The sequence below is a fragment of the Suillus subaureus genome, assembly GCF_016647635.1.
Source record: "Suillus subaureus strain MN1 chromosome Unknown BJ212scaffold_9, whole genome shotgun sequence".
Lineage (NCBI taxonomy): Eukaryota > Fungi > Basidiomycota > Agaricomycetes > Boletales > Suillaceae > Suillus > Suillus subaureus.
This window is the reverse complement of record NW_024538565.1, coordinates 744061-768303: the sequence shown is the minus strand read 5'-3', so window position 1 is coordinate 768303 and position 24243 is coordinate 744061. Positions and strand designations below refer to the sequence as shown.

Genomic DNA, 24243 nt, shown 5'->3' with positions numbered 1-24243 from the left:
TGTTGTTTTTGAGCCTTCTTCATGCTCTGGAAAGATAGCATACACTCTCTCTGGGTGAGTGCACTGAGACAAAGCCACATATAGCTGTCCATGACTGAAGATGGGAGTCTGCAAATTGAGTCCAACCCACTTGACACTTTGACCTTGTGCCTTGTTGATTGTCATGGCAAATGCAAGACAAACAGGGAATTGTTGACGCTTGAGAGGAATAGGGTTGTCCTCAGAAGTGGCATCCAGGGTCATGCAAGGGATCAGGACTGTGTCATATCCCACAATCTGGACCCACGTTCCATCATATTCCCACGCCTTCCGAGCCTACATCCGGACCCCACTTCATATCCAGCTCATTCCCAGATCCCCTTCCGCTGTGCTCCACACCTCAGCAGGATCAACTATGCTCCAGATTTTGTTACGGCGAACTAGGATAGGCACAACGACAGATACTTGATAAGAGTAACGTCTGCGGTTGAGTCAAGACCTCACAAATGTAAGGCTTCTTAAGACAAGTCAGAGAGAGTGTCTCTGACTTGAATATCAATATCAGACGACTTAGGATTGGGGGTCCTAAGCAAAGGATGTTTCAGGTGAAAACCTAGTAAGATTAAAGTGAAGTTCTACTAAGTACACGACTGAGCTTTATATAGACGTAGCTAGCTTTAGGGCAGGTACGTATACATCATCGAGATGGATCAGAGATAAGGGTGCATATGTCATCAAGACAAGTCAGAGATAAGGATGTGTCATCTAGCGATGGCAGTGGCGATCGTGATGTAATACAGATATGGTAAGAGGCTGGTCTAGTGATGGCGCAACAAGGCGCGGTCATGATGTAATACACAAATGATGAAAGGAAATGAGATAGGGGTAGACGCAATTGTAACAGATTTACCCCTGAGCTCCGGACCATCAGATCTCCACTGCTAGTCTGATCCATACCCCCTGTCCCATACACCCTATGCACACTCCATCCAGCAAGACATCCAGACTTCACCTCGTCTCAGATTCCAGACTATATCCACCTTCTCATATTCCAGTCCTGTATCCACCTTGTCTTCCAGATCCCCAGATCTCCGGACCTCCAGATATTAATGCTGGACCTATTCCCACCCTCTGTCCAATATCCTGCGCCTATCCCCATTTAGGCATCTCCGCCTTTCTGGCTTTCGGTTACCTCTTCTTCCGTCTTGCTTATTGATCCTTGTACAAGTCTTCATCTCCAAGTTCATTTACTTACTTACTAATGTGTTTCCACATGCTCATACATAGCCCTGCTCCTTTGCTTACTGATCCCCTCAGATATTGTTCAGTATATAACCCCTGTAGATACTCCTGTAGTTCCTTAGTTTGAATATCACCTTAGACTTGCCCAATCTTCTTCTGGACTTCAGTCCATCTGAGTTTGTCCTTTTCCATAAGGCCTAGGGATGGATTCCCTAGGCCGGAATTCCAGACCTTCGGATTTGTCCCCTATGTCTCTGTCCCAAGTCTAGGGATTGCTTCCCTAGGCTGGAGTCTTGCCTTTCCAGCATTTACCCTCTTTCCAGACTTAGGTCCAATCCCTGTTCTCTCCAACTCTACCTTAGGGTAGTCTACCTCTGTTAGTTTCTACATCAGACTTTGTCCGATGTAGCCCCTATTCCTTCCAGACCTCTGGACCTCCTGTCCCTCGTACCTCCAGGCATCCTGATCTTCAGACATTCTGCCCTCCATACCCTCAGACATTCCGTCCTCCTAACCCTCAGACATCCTATCCTCCTGTCCTTTGTACCTAGACATCCTGTCCTTCTGTCCTCCATCCTCCTGTCCTCCTGTCCTCCTGTCCTCCTGTCCTCCTGTCCTCCTGTCCTCCTGTCCTCCTGTCCTCCTGTCCTCCTGTCCTCCGGACCTTCGGACCATCTATCCTTCCATCCTGTTTCCTGTAGAAGTATTACCTTGCAGTGGGAACTCTCCTGAGCACTTCCTGCGTTCCTCCGGAACTCTCCCATGCTCCTCCGGACATTTCCCGCGCTCCTCCAGAAGTCCTCTAGCACTCTCCAGCAGAGTAGCCAGCCTCCGGAAGTCCTCTGGACTTTGTCAGACCATCATCGGACCTCATACAAAATGAAGGGCACATACTTGGGTAAGGGGCACAGCGTATGAGCTGAGGCCAAGCCCCTCTGAGTCAGTCTCTCTCCCCCTTGAGCAACATGGTTCTTAACAGACTGTGTCTTGATCATTTTGGTGAGCTTCATCAACACCATCCCTAAGAATGCAACACTTGAGGACATGTGTGGTCCAAGACAGGAGGATCATATGAGTTCCATTATAAAGGCCTTCAGAGGGGTTTAAGTTGTGCAAGAGCATCAGAGGAACACCTGCTTTGACCTCCAACTTGTGCAATGGGAAGCCTGATGGGGTGAGGGTGTGAAGGAACTCTATGGGAATGTAGTCATAGTCCCTCTCAGTGACCAAGTCTGCACTGGTAAAGACTGCTTTATCTCCAGGGAATGATTCAAGAATGGTGGTGTTGATTTCATCCACATCAGTGTTCTTTGTGGAGAGAATGGTACGTTCCAGGAAGAAGGAGTCATTCACGGGAGGATGGCCAGGGTGCAGAACTGGAGAGTATAGGACATCAATGAGAGATTGGACATCATTGTTGGCACAGTGCATGTGAATAGGGAGGGTCATGGTTCCATCTCCATCTGTGCCCTTGCCAGCTCCAATCTCAAGGAGCCACTTTGCAAATTCATCAGAGGCAGGATCTTGACCAAGCCGCATATTTCTCTTGAGATGGAAGATGCAAAGGTTTGGTCAGGTACGAGATCTGCAAAATGTGGCACCCACTATCTGCTCCCTGGATCCATGAGGCACCACTGGCAGGGTCTGTCTGAAGTCTCCTCCAAAGAGTATTGTTATTCCTCCAAAATCGGCATCAACATTCAGAAGATCACGTAATGTGCAGTCGAGGCATTCCAGAATATGGCGGTGAAGCATAGGAATTTCATCGCAGATGATGAGAGAGGTGGCCTTGAGAAGCTCATGGACAACATCTCCTTTCTTTATGTTGCATGAGCTGTCCTCATGAATGGGGATGGGAACTTTGAATTGTGAATGAGCTGTACATCCGCCTGGTAGGAGGAGGGAAGCGATTCCAGAGGAGGCCACACAAAGGACAATCTTGCCTTCAGCATGGAGTTTTGAAGCAATGAGCCTGCAGAAATATGTCTTGCCACATCCGCCTGCACTGTGGACAAAGTATGCATGTCCAGGTCTTTCCTCATTGCGATGCATTGCATCATGTACCACAGCATCAAAGACCACCCTCTGCTCGATATTGAGAAAAGGGACTCCTACATCCACTATCTGCTGAAGTTCCTGTGGATTATACTGAAGCTGCTCAGCAATGAGCTGATTGCCCTCCATGGCCCCCCATCTTGCTGCCATTTGAGAAACAGGCATGTGAGGGATTGCTTCCAAAGACCGTCCATTTTTGCGAAGCACACCATCAATGAGATAGAGACCATAGTCATGGACCTCCTCCTCTGTAGGGTCAGGTATGCTGAATGGAACATGGGTGAGGCAGTGGCGTAGATCATCACAGAGATTTTCCTTGAAGTGGTTCCAAAGGTCATCAGGGCTTGTGGGATTGCAATGTATGAGGATGATGGCAAAGAGATTGCGCATGCAATATCCAGTGCACATATGAGATGCATCCTGCAAGCACTGGATCCATTCATTATCATCATCAAGCAGACCCCTGTGCTGACATGCTTCCTTGAAAGTCTCGTAGACAACCCCATCAAACGTCCGAAGATGCTCATAGGAGGTAGCCCCATAAAAAATGGTGAGTTAGATCAATAACAATTGTCATGGACATTATACCTTTCACTACAGTCAAAAGCAATCTCAGGTAGAAGCACTCCCCAGAGCTGGGTGCAGCAGTGTACATCCTTCCAATGGCCATTCCATGCTGGCGTATCTTCCATGCATTTTTGGTCCAGACAAATTTTGAGGGAAAGTCCTGATAGAGGTGGTCATGGGCTCCAGCTGCCACAAAGTTCTCATTGACATTGGCTTTGAACCATCCAGTGAGGCAAGTCTCTTTGGCTGCTGCATGCTCAAGAACATCATGGGCATCATCCTCAGGATCATAGAACACCATATGTTCATCTGGGAGGTGGACTGGCAAGCAGTAGACAGAGGGCCATTCAAGATGCATTGAAAATTCAAAGATGCGCCATGCAGCCTCAGTTGAGCTGATATACCTGGAGTTGAGATATGATTTGACCTCATCCACTGCTCCTCTCATCTCCAAAGTAGTGCAGTCGTTTCCTTTGTAGATGTACTTGTGAATATATTTGACAGATTTGATAGAGGTGCAGACTTCCAGATTGATGTGGCAGTTGAATTCCACCAGGAGTTCTGGGGGGTGAGGAACGACATCTTTGTTGGTGAAGACATTGTCATTCTTTTGGATAGTGCGACCATTGTCAGGTCTTGCGTACTCTGGATAACCATTGTCCTTCATCAAGGTCTGGGGACAGAATGACTTTGGAAAGTGTTTCTTGCACTGTCCATTCTCCAAGCAATGTTGTGGGTTGCAAGGGCCATGCAACATATATTTTTCCACAGCCTCATAGAGTTGTGAATGGACATTTCTGTCAGGAATTTGAGCAGAGATGAAGGAATCGATTTGTTCTGCAGTCCATATCTTATCCTCTTGCTCCAGGAAGATGAGAAGGTGCATATGGGGCAGACCGCATTTTTGATATTCGATGGTGTACACCAAACCTGTGACCTTTCCATAGTAGCCTTTATGAACCTTCTTCAACAGAGCCTGCTGCTTCTGATAGAACACGCAAGCCACCAAGTCCAGACAGTCCACAGCGCTCTGACCTATATAAGAAGTTGTCAGGCTGAAGTCAAAAACAGTGCATAAGATATGAATTATTACCTGGAAGGAGATTCTCGGTGATTTCAGGCCAACTCCCATTGGCAGTCATTGTTAGGAAGAGATCAGGCTTCTTGCAGGCATGGCAAATGGCCAAGGAATCTTGAAGCAGCTGGTGCATGTACTGAGGGCTCCCAGTATGAGAGGAGGGAAGAATAATGGAGCGACCTGTCTGAGCCAGATCATTCACACCATCATCAAGGACATTATCTGTTAAGCCTCAGTAGCAGTCTGCCCTCAGCCACTTTTGGTTGTTCCTGATCCAGTTCAAATTGCTCTGCTCTATGGAGGCCCAAGTATCAACCACATACTGCTGGAATAGTCATCCACCACGAAAGATGTTGTTATGGTCCATGTGAACCGGGTGAGGGTGAAGGCAGTAGGCATAATAGAGCAACTGGGTGACTTTTTTTGCTCGTTGACGTCCACCCTGATTGTTAAGAGGGATGTCAAGATGCCAGCCCTCTTCACCAGAAGGAAAGAGAAGGACATAATGCAGGGTTGAGTATGTGTGACTGAGTTGGCTGACATGCTGGAGTTGACCACCTTGAAGTCACAAGACAATATCATGTTTGTCAGACACCTCCTCAGATCCATCTCCAGGAATAATCACAGCAATTTCATTGGCAGTGGGAAGATTATATCTTTGACCATCTGTGCCTTGCTGGAAATGGATGCATGCACAAACATCAGTGTGCTGCTCTGGAGGCTTCTCTCGCATGACTTGATAGGCCTGCTTATACAAAGGAGCATAGGGATGGCTTTGATACAGCATATCATGGAGCTCTCTGAGGATGCGACAGTCAAGACCTTCATTTCCAGGACGGGTGGCACGGATGTTTGTGGCTTCCTCAGGGTCATAGATGTAGAGTTGCACATATGAAGGCTGAAGGCCTTCTGGGGGTATAAGACTGCCCATGAGGTGATGGAGAGATCCATGGATACGAAAAGCATTTGGGCCAGATCCTTGAAGAGCATGATCCTCAATATTGATGCCAACTGATGTGAATGCAAGAGCACTATTATACTGGCATATTTTTGAGATGAATGTTCGGTCCATATATGCCTGCTGCAGCTTGGGTGGCCATGCTGGAAAGGGTGGAAGGTTGACTTGGCCCTGCAAGCAGCACATTCCAAAGTGTGGGTTTCATTGAGAGGAGTTGGACAATCTTTCACATGCAAAGTGCATTCCATGGCAGTGTGTGCACTCTACATTAAGAGGACCAAGAGTATGAAGGGTAATAGGCTCTGTGTATAGTCGACCTCCATCAGGGACAGGAACTGCCTGGTTAATATGCTCCTCCTCCTCCTCTTGCTGCAGGTGGTGTTCATGTTCCTGAGTTCTTCTTCTTTCCTCATCTTGTTCATGGTTTTCTTGAGAGATTGGATCATTATATTCACGCAGTGCCTCTTCAAGATGCTCCTTCTGCTCATGAACCCTTTGCTCCTGGTGTTGTTGGCACACCTCTTCCTGTTGACTTGCTCGTTGAACATCTTGATCCTGTCTATGGATCTGTTCAGCTTCCTGCTGCTGTAATTGCTGCTGCATTTGCTGTCACTCAGCTTCCTGCTGCTGGAACTGTTGTTGCATCTGCAGTTGCTCAACTTCCTGCTGCTGGAATTGCTGCTGCATCTGCTGTTGCATATGCTGCTGCATTTGCTGTCGCTCAGCTTCCTGCTGCTGAAAGTGCTGCTGAAAGTGCTGCTGTATCTGCAGTTGCTCAACTTCCTGCTGCTGGAATTGCTGCTGCATCTGCCACTGCATCTGCAGTTGGCCAGCCTCCTGCCACTGCAATTGTTGCTGCAAGTGTAGCTGAATCTGCCATCGATGAAATTCCTCCTGTGCTTGTCTTTGAAGCAAGTCATGTCTAATGCACTCATTCTCCATAGCAGGTTCAGGGAGTGCATGTAAAGGTGGTACATGATTAGGCGCAAAATGAAGGGGATTGTTCATCAACTCAGCTTCCTGCTGCTGTTGAGGCACAGGAGGTGCAGGTTGAACAGGTTCATTCAGAATATGAGGTACATGTGGGGGCTCTATCCCAGCTGCCATAAGCTCTGCTTGTGCCTCCTGTCTTATCTCCTGTCTCTCTTGCTGCCGGCGAAGATTACGCTGGTGAAGTCTATTATTTCCAGCTGCATTTGTTCACTCATTCAAGAGCACATCAAAATTAACAGGAGGACTTGGAGGACGATTAACAGGAGGAGGATGATGAGCATGCAGCACATGTGCAATTGCATTTCATGGCAAGCCAGGATATTGGTCAACTGGCAGTGGCCCATATGGAAATCCAGGAGGAGGTTGCCAAGCAAAAGGTCATGGAACAGGCCCTGCTTGTGGCTCATTAGCTGCCATGAAATTTGGCTGTGGTGCAGGAGGTAGAGGCCTGTCCTGATTATTATTGGCAGTGTGATGACGATTACGTCTGGTAGGTGAGGTCATTTGAAGTTGGTTAAGTCTATCACATTCACGTTGTGACTGCTGGTTGCATTCTGGTGTAATCTGTGGTTGTTGTCTAAATAGTATGTGCAAGCATTAGCATGATGCACCTTGCACATAGCAATAGCAATATATAATTGGCAACTCACAGTATAGGAACGTTTTGATCCATCTTTGTTATTCAAACTGTTGTTTAGCAAGTGCAATAATTGAGTTGCCTGACCTCATTAATTATAAGTCAATTTCTATCATTGTTGATAAGAAATGAAACCCACAAAAATGTATGTATTGCACTTTATTACACTTGGCTGCAGGGAAGGCAATATAACTCGAGAATTCTAATCAAAAGCAGCAGCCAAGTTGTGTAGTGATTTGTGTAATCAATTGTGTTACCAAATTGCATAACCAAATTCTAATATGCTTTTGTTATTCTCGATGCTGTTCCCATATAGTAGGAAAACCACTCTGTTTGTCTGTATTATGCCCGTGGTGCAGTAGGCATGTGGATTACTGTCCACTATATTGCGTTTGGCAGCATTTGCATACTTGGTGGAATTTAGCCTCTCAAATTCTCGATCTTGATTTGCAAGTTTTTTTCTCACTGTTTAGCGAGCTCATGCAAGAAAACCACACGAGATTTCCAAAGTAAGCATTAAGCGAGGTAAGCGATTCTAAGCATTCTTAACCATCCTTAAGTGTTCTTAACCGTCCTTAAGCGTACCTACACGAAAGCCACACAAGCTGGCGAGACAATTCCCACACGTCGCATCCTACTTTATAGACTAGCTTCACACCTGTTGTGCCTTCGGCACAGGAAGCAAACAGAGCGCTTCACACTCCTTTTTGGCTTCCTGGCCTTGGCTGCATCCTAGCATGTGCAATAATTGATGAAAAATTGAATGAGAGCACAGGGGAATGGGGGAACAGACCAAAAGTGCTCGCTCCGCTCACACCTTTGGCCCATTCCCCCATTCCCCTGTGCTCTCATTCAATTTTTCATCAATTATTTATTGACATGTGCTGCACTCGAACGGGCAATAGTGTTAAGTCGGAGCTCGAAAACCCGTGACCGGGCCACGCGAGATTCCCAAAAAGAGGTTTAAGCGAATCTAAGCGTCCCTAAGCGTATCTAAGCGTATCTATACGAAAGCCACGCGAGCTGGCGAGACGATTCCCACCCGTCGCATCCTACTTTATAGATTATAGATAGATATATAGATTTACTGGCAGTGTGCGTATTTGGTGCAGTGCTACCTAATTAGGTATAGATCATGTGAGGTTGAGGTGTACTTGACATATTAGGATACAGCCAAGGCCAGCCGAAGGCACAACGGGTGGTGGACTAGTAGTAATGTAACGGTTGAAAGGAGAAAACGATTGCAACCATTGCAAACATCGACTATAGTATGATACAACAACAAACCATGCAAGAACGGATACGGTGGAATGTGAAAACTCTAAAATATTTACCAAATATGAATACATCATAAACTCGAAGCGGGCCCTGCGACATGCAGCACAGCAGCTTTCAAATATTTGAGATGCCTATTGACCTCATCCCACTCCTTCGTGTGCATCGTAAACCGGTTGACTTGGTCGACGTAAGGGAGCGCGTTGAAAATGATGCGAGCTACATCTGCGGTATTCGCTATGGGAGATAAGGTGTCGAAGTCCACTGTTTTTAAGGAGGTATGTTGTATTTTGTTAGGACCGATTTCGGTGTTCGCAGGATCGATCAACACTCGCAAGGTGTGCAGGTGTGGACACAGACGGAGCGCTGTGAATAATCCACGAAATGTAACGGTAGAAGGGTGAAGACACGAGCCTTCTATTTCCAGAGTGCGGAGGTGCGACCAATTTGACGTGGCTTCCGAGAGAAGGCCATCGTCGAGGTAGATATTGGAAAACCGGCAAACAAGCCGAAGGGTTTGGAGCTGTGTGAAGCAAAGGAGATGTGGAATGGCTGTCAAAGAGCTGCCTTGATGTCCAGATCTGGGACCAAAGCTAATGATGGTGATTTCAAGCTGCTGCAAGGTTTGGCATGCTTTGCAGTTGGACAGTGCACGAAAGAATTGCTCTGCCTCTTCCGAAGACAGAAGGTCGGTTTCGATCTTGAGCTCCGTCAGCGAGGAGAATTGTGAGTGTTGCATGACCGCGACAATATATCTAGCACTATAAACCTGCAAAGAGAGAGCTGTGATGTTGAGGAATTGTGTAGGGTAGGCGACATCGCGTTCCAACGACCAAGGAGGGGCACCGCGGATCTGCACATCACGGACTCCTAACCTGACTAGGTTAGGGAGGTTAGAGATGTACTCCCATGCTGCCCAGTCGAGCAGTGGACAAGACAGAGTCACAAGCTGCTTGCATAGACGGACACTATCAGACAGTAGGGACAGCTCATCCGCTGTGCTCGCATCAAAATTTAATTTTTTGATGGATAGGTCCTCCAAAGCGGCACAACGTGTCACAATATTCTTCAGGTCTTGATTGATAGTGAATAGGAAACAACGGTGCAGCGTGCGGGACAGGAATAGGTTCAAACATTTGCCAGTGGAAAGCTTCCAAGTTAACGACCGCAACCTCGGGAAGACGCACTTTCCGATGGGGATGACTGAGAGAAGGTGAAAAAAGTGATCGGATTGAACATTCAATGAGCGAACGCGTGCGGAGTGACGCAGAAAAAGCCGGGCCTCGTAGGCAGATAACGGTTCGACGCCCTTTGACCAAGTGTTGTCCCACTTTTCGGATGCTCGGTTAGCCGATGAAAAAATAGAGCGCAACTACTGAATACTGACCCTTGAACCCCTATGATATATCAGCGGATGTAGCCTCGTCACGCAGCCTAGCAATGGTTCTACCTGATCTACTTTAGACCACAGCAGATCCATCGCGGGCTCGTGAAAGGTTTTGCATGTCCTTGCAAGCGCTGCAATGGATTTCCGAGCCAGTGCCTTTTCACCAGTAGACGACGGGTTCAGGATTTGATTGACGTGCGCGAATATTTCAAGGAAGACTTCGGGAATGAGTAGAGCGCGATGCATTTGTCCTAGTCTGGTCTACCGTCAATGGACTTGGAGTAGCGCTTAGAGTGCCACATAAAATACGGACATGGACAAACAACTTCACAAACAACTTGACGTCGCCGCGTGCCAGCGGTGCCCCTCTCCCACGTTATGTGGTGAGGAGGAACGGATTGATCGATCGATCATTAATGTATCGGACTAGTACTTACGTTCTCCTTAACCTTAATCATTGCTATATAAGTCAACTAGGGATCTGCGCGTGACAGTGCATTCCAAATATGTTCATGCCCTGTGACGTGTAACGAATCGCATTGACGTGGTCTTTCACTGCGTCAATACCGCCGATCAGAAACTCATAGCGTGATTCGAATCGCATAGCACTACAAGACCAAAATTAGTAGTACACTGGTTTGACTCTAGGTTTACTCAACTGTACTCAACCACGCTATTATCGTGAGATCGACCGAGTATAGTAGTCTTTTCATTGTGAATGCCGTGAGGGTGTCCGGACTTTGTTTGCTCAGAGTTGTTCGACGAAACCGAGTGGGGCACATGATTCAGTTTGTTGCCTATTTCATTCCCAACAAAGAGGACCATCAGCTGTGTTCGGGTTCGTCACAATGAACGACGCTAGAAAGCCGACTGGGTGGTATTCATCATGCTCCTGTTGGTTTGTAAGGGCACGCATATAAAATGAACGACCTGAAATCAAAATGCAGTTGTGTGTGGAACACATTCGAGAGCAGTATGTGTCCATGTTCATCACGGTGTATTGAGAAGCTGAAGGAACATAAAAAGATTCTCGCCACGGCCAGAAAGGACTGGTTGATATTACAGAGCCTGAGTGGTCGTCATATAGCAAGTCGTTCCTGTTGCACAATGCACATGCTGGTAGGGTCAATTTGAAGTGGTCCTAAAATGCTGGCGGGACTGTCACGGTGGGGCATAATGCATGTGCAGCCATCAAATATGTAGTGTGCAGCACAATATGCGTACGACTACAATCGCAATATTTACACAACAAAAGAGGTCAGTGAACCTAAGCCTCGAATAGCATCATGAGAACGATAAAGTACTCACAAGACTTGGGGAGCGAGCAGAATCAAACGCCAAAACCGAACGACTGTTAACGTTCCGAGTGTCGGCAATTACTACCAAACAAGACACAAAGAGTGAGCAAATGCTAGACAAGATCGAAGAGCCGAGACTCTTAGCGAAATGATAGGTCAATTCGCTGCCGGTACATACGAGACATGCTTTCATGTGTAGACGAACCGATTAATATCAAGCCAGTGGGTAAAGAAAGGGAGGCGGTGCCTGTGTGAATCACGTGAGGAGAATACGCATGTTTGCCTTGTCATCAAACTTGTGTAGTTCTCTCAATTACCCCCTCCAGAAGAGCGCGTGTCAAGTCTCCGTGGCCGCAACACCCTTGTCCCAGAATTAGCAGAATAACTTTGCCTCACTCAGTAACTGGTTGGCGTGACTCTAGATTTACCATGGCCAGCTCATTCTTCAAGTCTTGGAGCGCACAAAGACACCCGCCATTACTATCCATTCCAGCATACCTAACATTGACCCTATTGCTGCTCTCGTCACCCGTCGCATCAATATGGCCGTTCTCGCCGAAACGGTTCACGAAAAACTCGCTTCTGGATGCGGGCTCAGTGGGCATTAATGACGGGGATCGTGTAGTCGCATTTGGAGACTTTAATGGGGACAAGTTGTGGGTTACATATGTGTCTATCTCTGAATGATATATTAAATATTCTGTTCCAATAGCTTGGACCTCCTGTCGGTAGACTTGGACCAACAGACTTTGTCTGTGTACCTCTGGCAACACGGTTAGATAATAGTGCACCCCATAAATGTTCCCTCTGATCACTCCACTCCCGGTAGACGCATTTTCATTTAAGAAGGTATCATCAGTACGACACCCGAGGCCTATCTATAATGTCATCCCAGGCGATTTTACACACGATGGCAAGCTCGATGTGCTTGTCATGAGCTCGAATCGTGCTTCCTCAGACAGGCTAGACATGACGCTTTATACGGGCAATCATGACGGCACATTTGGTGGGTCCTATCTCCCTCCCGCCGAACGTTTCACTATAATCGTAGTTTATAGCATCAGACTCTATTTCAGTCCCATCTTCAACGCTCTCAGAACCTATACCAGTCGATATCGATGGGGACATGCAAATCGACCTGTTAGGCACTGCATATTCGCAGGGAACTTATACCGGCCCCTTCACAGCCTGGCGGAACACGTGGAATGCGTCGCAGAGCCCGCCAAAGCTGTTCGAACTGTAAGTGTCTCAGGCTGCGCGCGGCATCTTTTGGCTGATTATGAAATAGTATGGATCCTCCGTTTACTGGAAACCAGTGCACGCTCGCCAATCCTCACAGCAATGCTGTGATCGATCTCAATGGTGATTGTTTAGCAGGTATGTAAGACCACTTCATACCGTTTGTCAACTTAGCAATTGCGTTTGGAGATATCTTTCTGGTATGCCAGGATAGTTCGGGGAAGAAGTCATACCAGATCTGGGTTAATAACAAGGACTCTGGATTTTCGTTAGACCAGAGCGGCGACCTACCTTCTGGGACACAGGGGATATCTTTTGCTGACGTCGGTTGGTCCCTCGTATTTTACCTCTCCGACCCATACTAATCAATAGACAGACAGGGATGGTACCATCGACATGGTATTTCCCTCATGCTCGTCCGTTTCCTCGGCTGGCGTGGGCTCTGGCTGTTTCATCAACATAGTGTACAACAAACAATTGCCATTGTGTACTTCCCCGACATCCCCCGCCATAGACAGGCAAGGAAATCGAACATGTCGGCGGCCAGAGGAGCTGTGCACTGCTGACCCCAACTTCAAGTTCGATATGAGTACAGGAAGCGAAAACGACGTTCGTCGCTGCCCACTTTTTGCACTCCGTAGCCTTACTTAGGATACCCCAGGCATACATACAGATACCGCTCTCAGACCTTCTTCCCTCCTCTCCCGCGAGCTCTCTTCTAGTCCTTGATACCACGTATACTCCGTCTATCCCTCTGCCCATCAAGCTCGGAGACGCAAATCTTGATGGTTTTCCGGATCTCCTTCTCATTGCCTCGAACCCTTCCGATCAGTCGCGTACACCTAAACTATTATTTTCCGAGCCTTGTGCCAAGGGCCTGGGAGGATGCGACGAAAAAGGGAATGGCAGGAGAGGCTTTGAACTCGTCACGAAGGGCGCTGAGCCTTTAGAAGCTGTGAGAGACGCACGCGGAGTCTCGTTTTTGGATGTGGACGAGGATGTGAGTGTTCAATTTCTCGATCTTACATATGGAGTTAAATTAACCTGATGCAAGGGCACGCTGGATATCATCGTGCAGCGAGATGGGCGCCAGAAACAAGGCACTGTGTTGTTTGTCCAGAACAACTTTTATTATGATGCGTTCTTTTTGAATGCTATAGGTGAGGAAGAATATATTTATATCTTCATGATTGCCATACACTCATACCTCGCTCAGTGCTAAATGGTGCATGTAATAATGGATTGTGTACGGAGTCAAACGGCTCGACGTACTCCGTAAGTGTTTCCCTAATCTCGTGGGGGACTGCATTGATGTAGTTGATGCAGCCCTTCGGCGTGAGCTACTCTGGTGCATCGTATAAATACACTGTTCTCGACACCTCTGGCCGTCGTACCGCTGCTCAAGTCGGGCAACTTCCTCAAACTTCTTACCATTCCCTTCTGACGCCATATTCATTCTTCGGACTCGGGCGCACCAACAATTACATTGAGAACCTGTTTGTCGGCTCAACCAAGCACACGCAGAAACATTTCATCAATATGGAAGGCGTCATTCCGAACTCGCGCGTCGTCATCCACCTTGCTCTTGGTGATGGGGCATGGCGAAGGGAGCTGTTCCTCCGGCCGGGGCTTGGGTACCATGGGTAACGCTTACAGTCGTGGCTGCAACCTTCATTTTAGCAGGCATCGTCTTTGTTCTGCATCTGAATGAGAAGAGGGAAGATGAGCTAGAGCGGAGGAGGGCATCGCATCATATCAATTTTGATGCACTATAACGGCGGCGGATGTACGTGTGCTCGCGAGATTTTCACGTTATATGTCACTTGCATATTACACTGAATGCACGATCTAGTTCATGCTATATTCCTCCTATTGCTTTGATAGAATGTGGACTGAGATCGGGCCATTCGCCGTCCTCTTTCATAGCTTTGCTAGCAGCTCCCATTTGACTTCCTTGCCCTCGCCCCCAACTTTCTTCACCTTGCCCTCAGCTTGAAGCTTCCCAAGATGCTGATTAACACTTCGCGAGGCAGGCTCCCATAGATTCTGCGGGTACGCAGAATATATCGTGGATACAATTCCCCACGTAGACCAAGGCTGCCCGTCAGGACTAGGTTTCTCAATGACGCTAACAATCTGCGCCTCCCTCTCCATACGATGCGCGATGTATGTACCGATAAGCTTAGGGCCCTCAGCGACAACAGGGCCATGCCCAGGGTACAACACAGTATAATCAGACTGAAATGCGAGGAGCTCGCGCAGGGAGGAGATATATGTTCCTAGATCCTCGAACACCGCTGTTCCCTGGCCTAGGACGGTGTCAGCTGTGTAGAGGGCGCGGTCGTCGGGGACATGGAGGCAGATGGAGTCGGTGGTATGTCCTGGGGCGTGAATGACTCGCATGGGCGAGGGTGAGCCAGTTATGGGGAGAAGCTGGCCGTGTGCGAGGTCGTGCAGGAAGGCACCGTTAGCGGTGGGGGTGTATGTACCTGAGGGTGGTGGTGCAATAGTTGTGTTTAAGTCAGGCGACACGTTCACAAAGGGGAATTTATGGATACGGGGCGGCTTAAACTGAGCCGGTGTGTTGCGCTCATTCCACATTCTCCGCAAGAGCGAAAGGACGGAGTTGAGCCCGCCTGTGTGGTCCTGGTGCCAATGAGAGATAATGATATCGGAAATGTGGGGTTCATTTGGGTTCGTGAACTTGCAGGTATCGGAGAGGGCGGATTCGAGATGGGGGATGTAGGCGTCTTTGCCTTCGCCGGTGTCAATGAGCGTGTAGGGGTTGCGCTCGCCGATGAGATAGGTGTTTGTCCTGCAAAGCCGTTTGTCTGAGCTTAGACTTGGAAGGAAGCGGCTAGTAGTTACCTTGAAGTGTGAATTTTCCTGGGTTCTGTGGAAGAGTGTCATTGGGAGCGCACGCTTCCAGGATGACACGGACACTCACCTGGCCCAACACTCTCACTACGCGATCGCTCAGCTATCCAGGCATTCGCTTGTCAGACGATATTCACGGAGCCTCATACATTTGAACCCACCCTTGTAATGGATGCCAAGACTTCGAGTGTCTCCATGATGGCCGTGCACGGACCAACTCGCAGCTAGGGATGTGACTAACTTTGCCCCTGTTCCGGGAACATGTATTTTCGCACACAACTGGGTCTCCTAATGACGCCCACATTGATCAAAACATCTAGCAAGGAATACATGAAAGCGCTCTGTAAAATCCTTGCATCATCCTTCTTTCATTCAGTCTCTTCTGTCAGCGTGATGCCGACAGAACCGTACATCCATCTGCTGCCAGTAGAACTTTTACAACAAATCTTCTTGTTCATCGTTAACAGTGCGCCGGACTATCCGAGTATCTTTTCATGCGAACATGACACCATTTCGGTCAACGTTGCCAGCCCTCCCCTAGTCTTGACCAGGGTGTGCCATCTTTGGCGAGTTGTTGCATATTCAACGACAGGAGTCTGGTCGCGCATCCAGGTCGTGCTCCCCGGGGAAGTTAGATGGTTCAGACCATTTCTTCCACATTTTCTCCAGTGTTGGCTTGCTCGCTCTGGTAATTTGCCTCTCACCCTTCGCATTGTTAACAATGATACCCCATGCTGCATGTGCACCTGTCTCCGTAGCCGTGACTACTTTTGGCTAACAGCGCCAAACTCTCGACTTCTCAATATCCTCCTTTCTGAGAGCAAGCGTTGGGAAACGGTCGTTATGCCACCCGCATGTAACTGGGATCTTAGCATCGACACACCTCAGTTGAAAGCCTTGGAATGTGATTTCTTTGATCTCAGCAAATTTCATGCACCAAATCTTTCTCGCCTACACATCAACACTCACTATCTTGTCCCCCTATCCGGACTGCGCATCCCCCTTTACAAAGATATACGTCATCTCCACCTCCGGGACGCTTCCGTGTGTGCTTTATGCTCTTCTGTAACCGATTTCCCTCATCTGGAGACCATCGCGGTTGATGAAATATACTGGTTCAATATTCCCGGCACTAGCAGCTATTCAGCGACACTCGAGTCGATGACCCTGCCTCTCCCCTCCTCATATCACTTCTGGCAAGAGTTCATCAACATGTTCAGCCTCCTTCATCTTCCCGTTTTCCGGAAATTGACTCTAGTCGGAACACCAAAAAAACGACAAGTTCATGATCTTTTGTCCATGCTAGCGGTGGCATCTTTCCGAATACCGGTGTTAGATTTTCAGACGGACGTTCCGTTGAGGAAAGTTCACATGAACAGTATCGAGTCGTTGCTCTCAGTTGTGGGAGAGGTTACTTTTTGTGGGTAAGTTTCCCGCTATCTCGATTTATGCACCTGGTCATGCTTGTCTTGTACAGAAATGTGCTTCAAATCGACGAGTATCGGAATTCGTGGCGAACGGGGAAACTGAAGCTACCTTTCTCGAGATGAGGATATATATATACGAGGTACACGCCAATGAAACACGTCTTAAGTTTCGCCGAGCAATGCACATTCTTGCCTTGTGATAGAGCACGATAAGCCGACTACCAGGTAAATCGTTGCCAGTCACCATGATTCAGTGATCTCCTGATGCTAATGGGTTACAAGAAGCAGTTGATCTGGGTATTATGCAGCGCACTCGTACCCGTAGCTTGGAGTCAGGTGTCTTCCTGGAAAGAAAGTAACAAGTGAGTAGAACGAAAGTAATCCAGGGAAGAATATTACTCAAAACCCTCTGGTTCAACTACCGAACTTCATGATCAGTGCTCGTTACGAATGTAAGTATTGTCGGCATACCCATCTCTCTATTCCAAGTGTCATGAATCAATGTTTTGCAGTCGAATTGATGCCTGCGAAGTCGTTGAGTTTGAGCTCGGACTTCGGTTTTTGCGTTAGGTGATTAGAGTATCATGTTTCTTGAGTTCTGTGGAAGATGGTACTTACAATGATATCGGGAACACTCGCGTCAGGATAACTCTCACAGCACTTTCACCAGGCTGTGACTCAGCTATCCAGAGGTTGAAACTCACCCTAGTAATGGATCCCAGGACCTCCAGCTAGCACGGCCTAATGAGGCCAGACTTGCCCAACAATTCAAACATTCAGCATGAAGAGCATGAAAGTGCTCCATGAGATCCATACATCGTCCTTTCGTTCGAGTTCGCACATCTCTCGGACACCCGTCAACGTGACGCCGATAGAACTGCATATCCATCGACTGTCAGCGGAACTTCTACAACAGGTCTTCTTGCTCGTTTTGAACAACGTGGCAGACTATCCCAGTATCTTCTCATGTAGACATGACACCATTTCGGTCAATAATCTTCTCTGTTCTAGGTGTCATAAACGGTGTTTTGCAGAACGTCCCCGCAATCAACTGCTCATCTAGGGTCATCCGCACCATGTTACTGAGATACTCACTATGTGTCTTTTGCAAGCTGAGATAACCCTTGGGTAAGTACGTGGTTAGATGGAGACGTTGAGTATGCGTTGGTTGCTATAATCTAAACTTACTATCTGGTCCCCATAAATCTAACCCCTGAACGCTATCAGATTGACAATGCGAGCCCGTCATCAAATGAGCAGTCATCAACTGACGGCGGAAGGGCGCAAATATCGGTCATGCTTTCCAATGACCTCGTGTATTGGGGACCGCCTGTGACCAACAGGAAGGTGGTTTATTTCATCCCTATTGGCCGGGACAGAGGTAAACGCAACCCCTGTGGCAACACTGGCTCAACCAAATGATGAGCCACGGAAATCGAGCGAAAATGCTGTTGAAAGATGTCATACGTTGAGATCAAAGTTGTCGATGCAAACCATGGAAAACCAGGAAGATATGACATGACCTGGTTACCGGGTATCTCGATATGATTAAATGACCACAAGCATATGATATCTAGTCTTTCCACATTCCCAACGTTGTGCTGTGAGATCTTACTCGACTCGTCTATTCCATGTCAGATAACGCTGTGGAAGCCAATCAGGCTCCTTCCACTCTTTATTAGAAATCTCAGCAAGAATCATTTGCGCGATGACATCGGCACTGGAAACCATGTCATGTATAGATTGAGCCCGAGATGGTTCAGCCGCACGATATAAGACTGACCATCCAAATGCACGCGTCATTCCATGACTAGCATATCCTGCGGCGATGTACTGTTTCTTGTACAGATCTCTGTCTGGATTAGCCACAAGTAAGTCTGCTACGGGACCAACCTGACGAGGAACACATTAATGACAGTAGTTGTAAGAGTTATGTGCACATACAAACGGGTCCCCCATCTTCGTGTAGCCCATGATACCAGTCTAAACCCTCATCAGGGATATCCTCGCGCATGAAAAAGGAGTACCTACCCATTCCATCTCAGGCTCTGAATCGGGGTCATATTTACCTTCGAATACAGGCGGCAAGAACTCGCGAAGCGCTTTCCCAACAAGAGGGTGCGTTTCGGAGTCATCATCTACATATAACTCGTAACTGGGTGCCGTAGCATCCCGGCTACCACCGATGATGATCAACGGCTTTTCGGTGTCTTGTGTTACAGGTCGGGGGAACCAGTATACAAACCCCTAAAAGAGAGATTGGTCGAGACAAGATGGGCTAGGATGGAGTGGCTTACTTCTTTTCCGCTCCAGCTCGGTATCCTAATTTGATCTATACCAACAGAAGCACGGGTGGCCATTACTTGTCCCCGAGTGGGTATAATTCCATCTGGACCTGCGAGGAAGGGAAGGAGATAAGAGGCGTACGCATTCGTGGCGTGGACGACGCGGGAGCACGATATGCTACCCCGGTTCGTCACGACTGTGTAAGTGGAAGCCGTTCCATGCGTGACTGCAGTCACCGGCGTCCGAGTGTGCAAGCTGAGGGAGGCGTATTTCCCAGTGTGTGCTCGAGCATACTGGTACAGCTTCGTGACAAGTTTCAGCGGCCAGACATTATACTCTGGCTCGCGGAATCCTGAGTAAGGAGCGCCATATTCCTGGTAATGAGCGGGTTGATTCAGACTAGAGAGAGGACTAGCGAGAACAAGCACCTCCTCAACTTCTTCCTTCGAGAGCCATTCCACGCCATCTAGATTGAGCTGCGCTTGACGTGCCATATCGAAGTCCTTGCACTTATTTTTTGCTTCCTTCTCCGTGAACAAGATATTTATGTGTCCACCTTCTACGAGGTCGATGTCGGTCGCCCAGCCGTTCTCCTCTATGATTTTGACGAGCAGAGAAACGGTGTATTGTTCAAGTTCATAGGACTTGATCGCCTCGAGCGTATTAAATAATGCCTGACGTTGAGCAAACTTGGGGAAAGCGGTTGGCGTAAGATGTCCACCATTCCTTCCTATAAACAACATTCTCTGCACAAGGAGCTAAAGAAACACATAATAATCCACGCACCGGTCGCCCCTGAGCCTGAAACACATCAGTACTGTACGAAAAACTCACAATCAGCATGAGACTGACAGAAATCTCTCGCTTCGAGTATCACGATACTGAACGGGTGTGTGACAGAAAATGAGCCATCATTCAAAAGTTCGATAAGGTGGTACGCGACGCCAACGCCGGTGATACCAGCCCCAATGATGCACACGTCTGCCTCGCTTGGCAGAGGATCCTGGCTGCCTTCGTCAGCGAGTGGATTTGCGTCCGGGGAGGAATCGATCCAGAAGGAGCGGGTTGGATTACAAGATGGAAGTTTAGCAGGAGGAGTTGGATGCATTAGCAAATTCCCTACGAGATTGTGTAAGGTTACAATATTTGCCTCAGCGTAATTGCTAGCTTCAGCGGAGTTGTAGGTGCCCTATTACCCTTCCGAAGTACTTCGGCTCTCAAAGCTCCCGAAACCGAGGTACGTGCGTTACCTCACGCGCCATGAGTGTGCGGTGCACTCCGCCACCATTCGGCTGGCAAGCTATGGCGAAAACTAGGCACCAGCTGTGTAACGTAAGAGCGTAATGAAAAGACCTCAGAAACCTTGCCAAATATTGAGGAGGAACTCAACCACCTGCCAAAGAGTATATTGCTGACTAAGCACATGGCAAGCATTGAAAGAACTCCCACGGGTTCAGTTCGTCACGGACAACGATGGCAACAACAATGCTCCCCCTCAAATTGCTCCAGATGGTCCTTCTGGGCGTAGAAAGAGGTACTTGAAGATTGTCTTTTTGAAACATTTGACGCCTTATAATGTTTTCAGGTCTCGTTCTCGCTCACCTGGTGAACCAGATGGCATTCCACCGGCAACTCGTCGTCGTTCGCAGTCACCGTCTCGCGTTCAAATAGACCTTCCTCGTGTAAACGATGTGGATCCAATTCGACGGGCTGAAAGGGAGAGGCAACTCGCTGCAAATATAGCAGCCATGACCCTCGAAAGAGCCTCAAATCCAAGAGTGCAAGACAGCGCGCAGGACGAAGCAGAAAGGAAGGCTGAATTTGCCAAGCTTATAGGCTCACGCTCGGGTGGCGTGTACATGCCCCCTGCACGTCTACGTGCCTTGCAAGCCGCCGCAGCCAGTGATAAAACCAGTCCAGAATACCAACGATTGTCTTGGGATGCCCTCCGCAAATCTCTTACTGGTATTGTCAACCGAGTCAACATTGCGAATATAAAGCAAATTGTCCCTGAACTCTTCTCCGAAAATCTTATCCGCGGTCGAGGCCTTTTTTCCCGGAGCATCATGAAGGCGCAATCATCAAGTTTGCCATTTACGCCTGTATTTGCTGCCGTGGTGGCCGTTATCAACACAAAACTCCCTCAAGTGGGAGAACTTGTTCTCACTCGTTTGATTAGTCAATTCAGACGATCGTTCAAGCGAAATGACAAGGTAAACAAATCCGAAAGCTACCGTTGAATTTTGAGATTACTCACCTCTCCTTCCAAGATTGTATGCCACTCAACAACGACTTTTATCGCTCATCTTGTTAATCAAGCTGTCGCTCATGAAATCATAGCTCTCCAAATCCTGGTTCTTCTTCTCGAGCGGCCCACCGATGACTCGATTGAAATTGCTGTCGGCTTCATGCGCGAAGTAGGCGCCTTCCTCGCTGAAAACTCACCAAAGGCCAATGCAACTGTCTTTGAGCGATTCCGCGCTGTCTTGAACGAAGGGTCAATCAGCCACAGGGTTCAATATATGATCGAAGTTTTGATGCAAACTCGGAAGGATAAGTACAAGGACAACCCAATCCTACCTGAAGGTCTTGACTTGGTTGAAGAGGAAGAACAGATTACACATCAAATCCAGCTTGAGGAAGAGCTCCAGGTTCAGGAAGGACTAAGTGCGTGCTCGTGCTCTGACAAAAAAAAATTTGCCTGAATTTTGCATGTAGATGTTTTCAAATTTGATCCTAATTACCTGGAGAACGAGGAGAAGTACAAATCTATCAAGGCTGAGATTCTAGGCGAAGGTTCAGAGGACGAAGAATCTGGCTCTGAAGAGTCGTCTAGTGAGGATGAAGACGAAGGTTTGTTTCGTCCCGCACCACATCTTGAGTTGCGAGCTCATATCATACAGTGGTCGCAGACAAAGAAGGCATCGAAGACCGCACGGAGACCAATCTCGTGAACCTGCGTAGAACGATCTACTTGACGATCATGAACGCCCTTAATTACGAGGAAGCTGTACACAAGCTCCTCAAAGTACAGATCAAAGAAGGTGATGAGGTACGTGGTTGTATGGTCAACGTTCTACAGATGCTTGACTGCCCTTTTAGATTGAGCTCATCAACATGGTGATCGAATGTTGCTCCCAAGAACGTTCTTACTCCACCTTCTATGGTCTTGTTGGCGAGCGCTTCAGCAAACTCAACCGTGTCTGGACGGATGCTCTCGAGCAGGCCTTTGTCAACTATTACACAACGATACATCGGTACGAGACTAATCGCCTGCGCAACATCTCTCGTTTCTTCGGGCACATGATCGCGACGGATGCCATCTCCTGGATCGTGCTCGAGTGTGTCAAAATCAACGAGGAGGATACGACGAGCTCAAGTCGTATTTTCATCAAGATTATGATGCAAGAGATGATGGAGAGTATGGGATTGAAAGCGCTCGGGGAGAGGTTCAAGGATGAGCAGGTCAAGCACGCGACCAAGGACATGTTCCCAATGGACAATCCGAAAAACACGCGATTCTCCATCAACTACTTCACGAGCATTGGACTCGGTGTCCTCACTGAAGAAATGAGAGAGTACCTCAAGGTATGTCAAGTTTACATACTCAAGGCATTGAAGTGGCTCATTTTTTTGCAATAGAATGCCCCACGCCTCATTATGGAACAACGACGTGCCATGCTGGAGCAAGAATCGAATTCATCTAGCAGTGACTCTGACTCGTCTGATTCTGACTCTGATTCTGAGTCCGACTCTGACTCGGATACTTCCCCATCAGATTCTGGGTCTTCTGTGGACTCTAGGCGACGTCGACGAACTCCTTCCCCCCCTCGCAGAGGGCGGGATGACTCGCGTTCTGTGCCACGCCGTAGTGTCCGAGGCGACTCTCGTCGTCCCCCTGCACGCCGTGATGGAAGGAACGACTCGCGTACCCCACCCCCACGCCGTGGCGCGCGAGATGACTCACGCACTCCACCCCCACCCCCACGTCGTGGTGCTCGAGATGACTCTCGCTCGCCTCCTCCACGCAGAGGCGGACGCTACTCCTCACGTACGCCGTCCCCGTCGCCTCCCCCGCGACCAAGGGATGGACGAGGATATACCCGTCGCGACTCTCCTCGCCACCGGAGAGATGACCGGTCCCCTCCGCCTCGCAAGCGGGATATGGATGGACGGGATCGAAGTGGGCGGGATGGTGGATATGAACGGCGGCGCAAGGATGATTATCGTGAGAGAGAGCGGAATGAGCGATCTCCTGGAGGTGATAGGCGCAGGAGGATCTCTAATGAGAGGGAGAGAGACCATGGTGGCAGGAGATAATTCGCTGGTGGAGGTGGATTGTATTGTCCCTACATGTACTCATGCTGTCTGATGTTTGTTTGCATGATAATGAATGCAAAGTGCTCTGTATATGCAGATACCATCTATCTCAATACTGTCACTGGAGTTGTAGTCTGCTACAGATTGAAATGAGCAAGTTGGTCGAATTGAACAAGATGGCACGAATAGGAGTCAACAACGTATCCGTCACTTCTAAGGTTCTACATATTCGTTTTGCAGGAGAACAGACTAACGATTCGTGCGATCTATATCTAATGTTCCGGCAAGCTTGTTCTTGGCTTCATCCAAATTGAAGACCATTCCGCCTATGACATCTTTGATGTGGTTACCGGACTTGATTAGTCCAGGGCGAACATGAGGTTGTGGGACAATACATGCAGGCAATATATAACGGAAGGTCGTCTTCTCTCGCGAGCACTGATTCAGGATAAAAACACAGTCCTATACCGGATAGATATACGTCACAAGCACCGGAAGCACGATGTACTCACCCAGCTTGCTCACCTGTGTTTCACCGCGCCTGTAGAGCTTTAAACAAACTAGGGATGGTTAGAGTGCAGAGTATAATGAACAACGACATGAGCTAGATCTGGAGCAAACCATA

The 24243-nt window shown here is 48.2% G+C and overlaps 6 protein-coding genes across 6 annotated transcripts; 3 read left to right on the top strand and 3 right to left on the bottom strand.

Annotated features, from left to right (window-relative positions):
• Positions 1 to 8614: 8614 nt before the first annotated feature.
• Positions 8615 to 10417, bottom strand: BJ212DRAFT_1459229 (uncharacterized protein; the record flags this gene model as incomplete). Its single annotated transcript, XM_041338898.1, has 2 exons — positions 8615 to 10114; positions 10172 to 10417. 2 exons carry the CDS (start codon positions 10415 to 10417, stop codon positions 8858 to 8860), a joined length of 1503 nt encoding a protein of 500 aa, XP_041195260.1. The 3' UTR covers positions 8615 to 8857.
• Positions 10418 to 12188: 1771 nt separating this feature from the next.
• On the top strand, positions 12189 to 14764 carry BJ212DRAFT_1342677 (uncharacterized protein). Its single transcript, XM_041335193.1, has 12 exons — positions 12189 to 12243; positions 12299 to 12475; positions 12528 to 12708; positions 12758 to 12846; positions 12898 to 13035; positions 13085 to 13317; positions 13370 to 13708; positions 13763 to 13868; positions 13925 to 13983; positions 14035 to 14296; positions 14320 to 14494; positions 14742 to 14764. Exons 2-11 carry the CDS (start codon positions 12403 to 12405, stop codon positions 14481 to 14483), a joined length of 1644 nt encoding a protein of 547 aa, XP_041195259.1. The 5' UTR covers positions 12189 to 12243; positions 12299 to 12402; the 3' UTR covers positions 14484 to 14494; positions 14742 to 14764.
• BJ212DRAFT_1267288 (lactamase) lies at positions 14629 to 15782 on the bottom strand (the record flags this gene model as incomplete). The annotated part of the gene is made up of 4 exons (XM_041330645.1): positions 14629 to 15539; positions 15577 to 15601; positions 15656 to 15688; positions 15747 to 15782. The coding sequence occupies 4 exons, from the start codon at positions 15780 to 15782 to the stop codon at positions 14629 to 14631; spliced, it is 1005 nt and encodes a 334-aa protein (XP_041195258.1).
• Positions 15733 to 17392, top strand: BJ212DRAFT_1063195 (uncharacterized protein). The gene is made up of 3 exons (XM_041328967.1): positions 15733 to 17005; positions 17063 to 17237; positions 17298 to 17392. Coding segments are annotated over exons 1-2 (1161 nt in total). The 5' UTR covers positions 15733 to 15846; the 3' UTR covers positions 17065 to 17237; positions 17298 to 17392.
• A 751-nt stretch (positions 17393 to 18143) lies between these two features.
• On the bottom strand, positions 18144 to 20406 carry BJ212DRAFT_1555063 (FAD dependent oxidoreductase; the record flags this gene model as incomplete). The annotated part of the gene is made up of 7 exons (XM_041341942.1): positions 18144 to 18732; positions 18796 to 18905; positions 18957 to 18995; positions 19044 to 19259; positions 19310 to 19672; positions 19727 to 20042; positions 20147 to 20406. 7 exons carry the CDS (start codon positions 20404 to 20406, stop codon positions 18624 to 18626), a joined length of 1413 nt encoding a protein of 470 aa, XP_041195256.1. The 3' UTR covers positions 18144 to 18623.
• A 152-nt stretch (positions 20407 to 20558) lies between these two features.
• On the top strand, positions 20559 to 23618 carry BJ212DRAFT_1478953 (uncharacterized protein; the record flags this gene model as incomplete). The annotated part of the gene is made up of 8 exons (XM_041339787.1): positions 20559 to 20630; positions 20756 to 20832; positions 20884 to 21511; positions 21569 to 21965; positions 22017 to 22151; positions 22202 to 22350; positions 22401 to 22886; positions 22941 to 23618. The coding sequence occupies 8 exons, from the start codon at positions 20559 to 20561 to the stop codon at positions 23616 to 23618; spliced, it is 2622 nt and encodes an 873-aa protein (XP_041195255.1).
• Positions 23619 to 24243: the final 625 nt, after the last annotated feature.

Excerpts from the sequence above, each read along its gene's own strand:
- BJ212DRAFT_1342677 (XM_041335193.1), top strand. The coding sequence starts at position 12,403 with ATGAGCTCGAATCGTGCTTCCTCAGACAGGCTAGACATGACGCTTTAT. Across the intron at positions 13,318-13,369 it reads GTACAGGAAGCGAAAACGAC|GCATACATACAGATACCGCT; the intron begins GTTCGTCGCTGC and ends AGGATACCCCAG. Across the intron at positions 13,869-13,924 it reads GTTCTTTTTGAATGCTATAG|TGCTAAATGGTGCATGTAAT; the intron begins GTGAGGAAGAAT and ends TACCTCGCTCAG.
- BJ212DRAFT_1063195 (XM_041328967.1), top strand. The coding sequence starts at position 15,847 with ATGTATTTTCGCACACAACTGGGTCTCCTAATGACGCCCACATTGATC.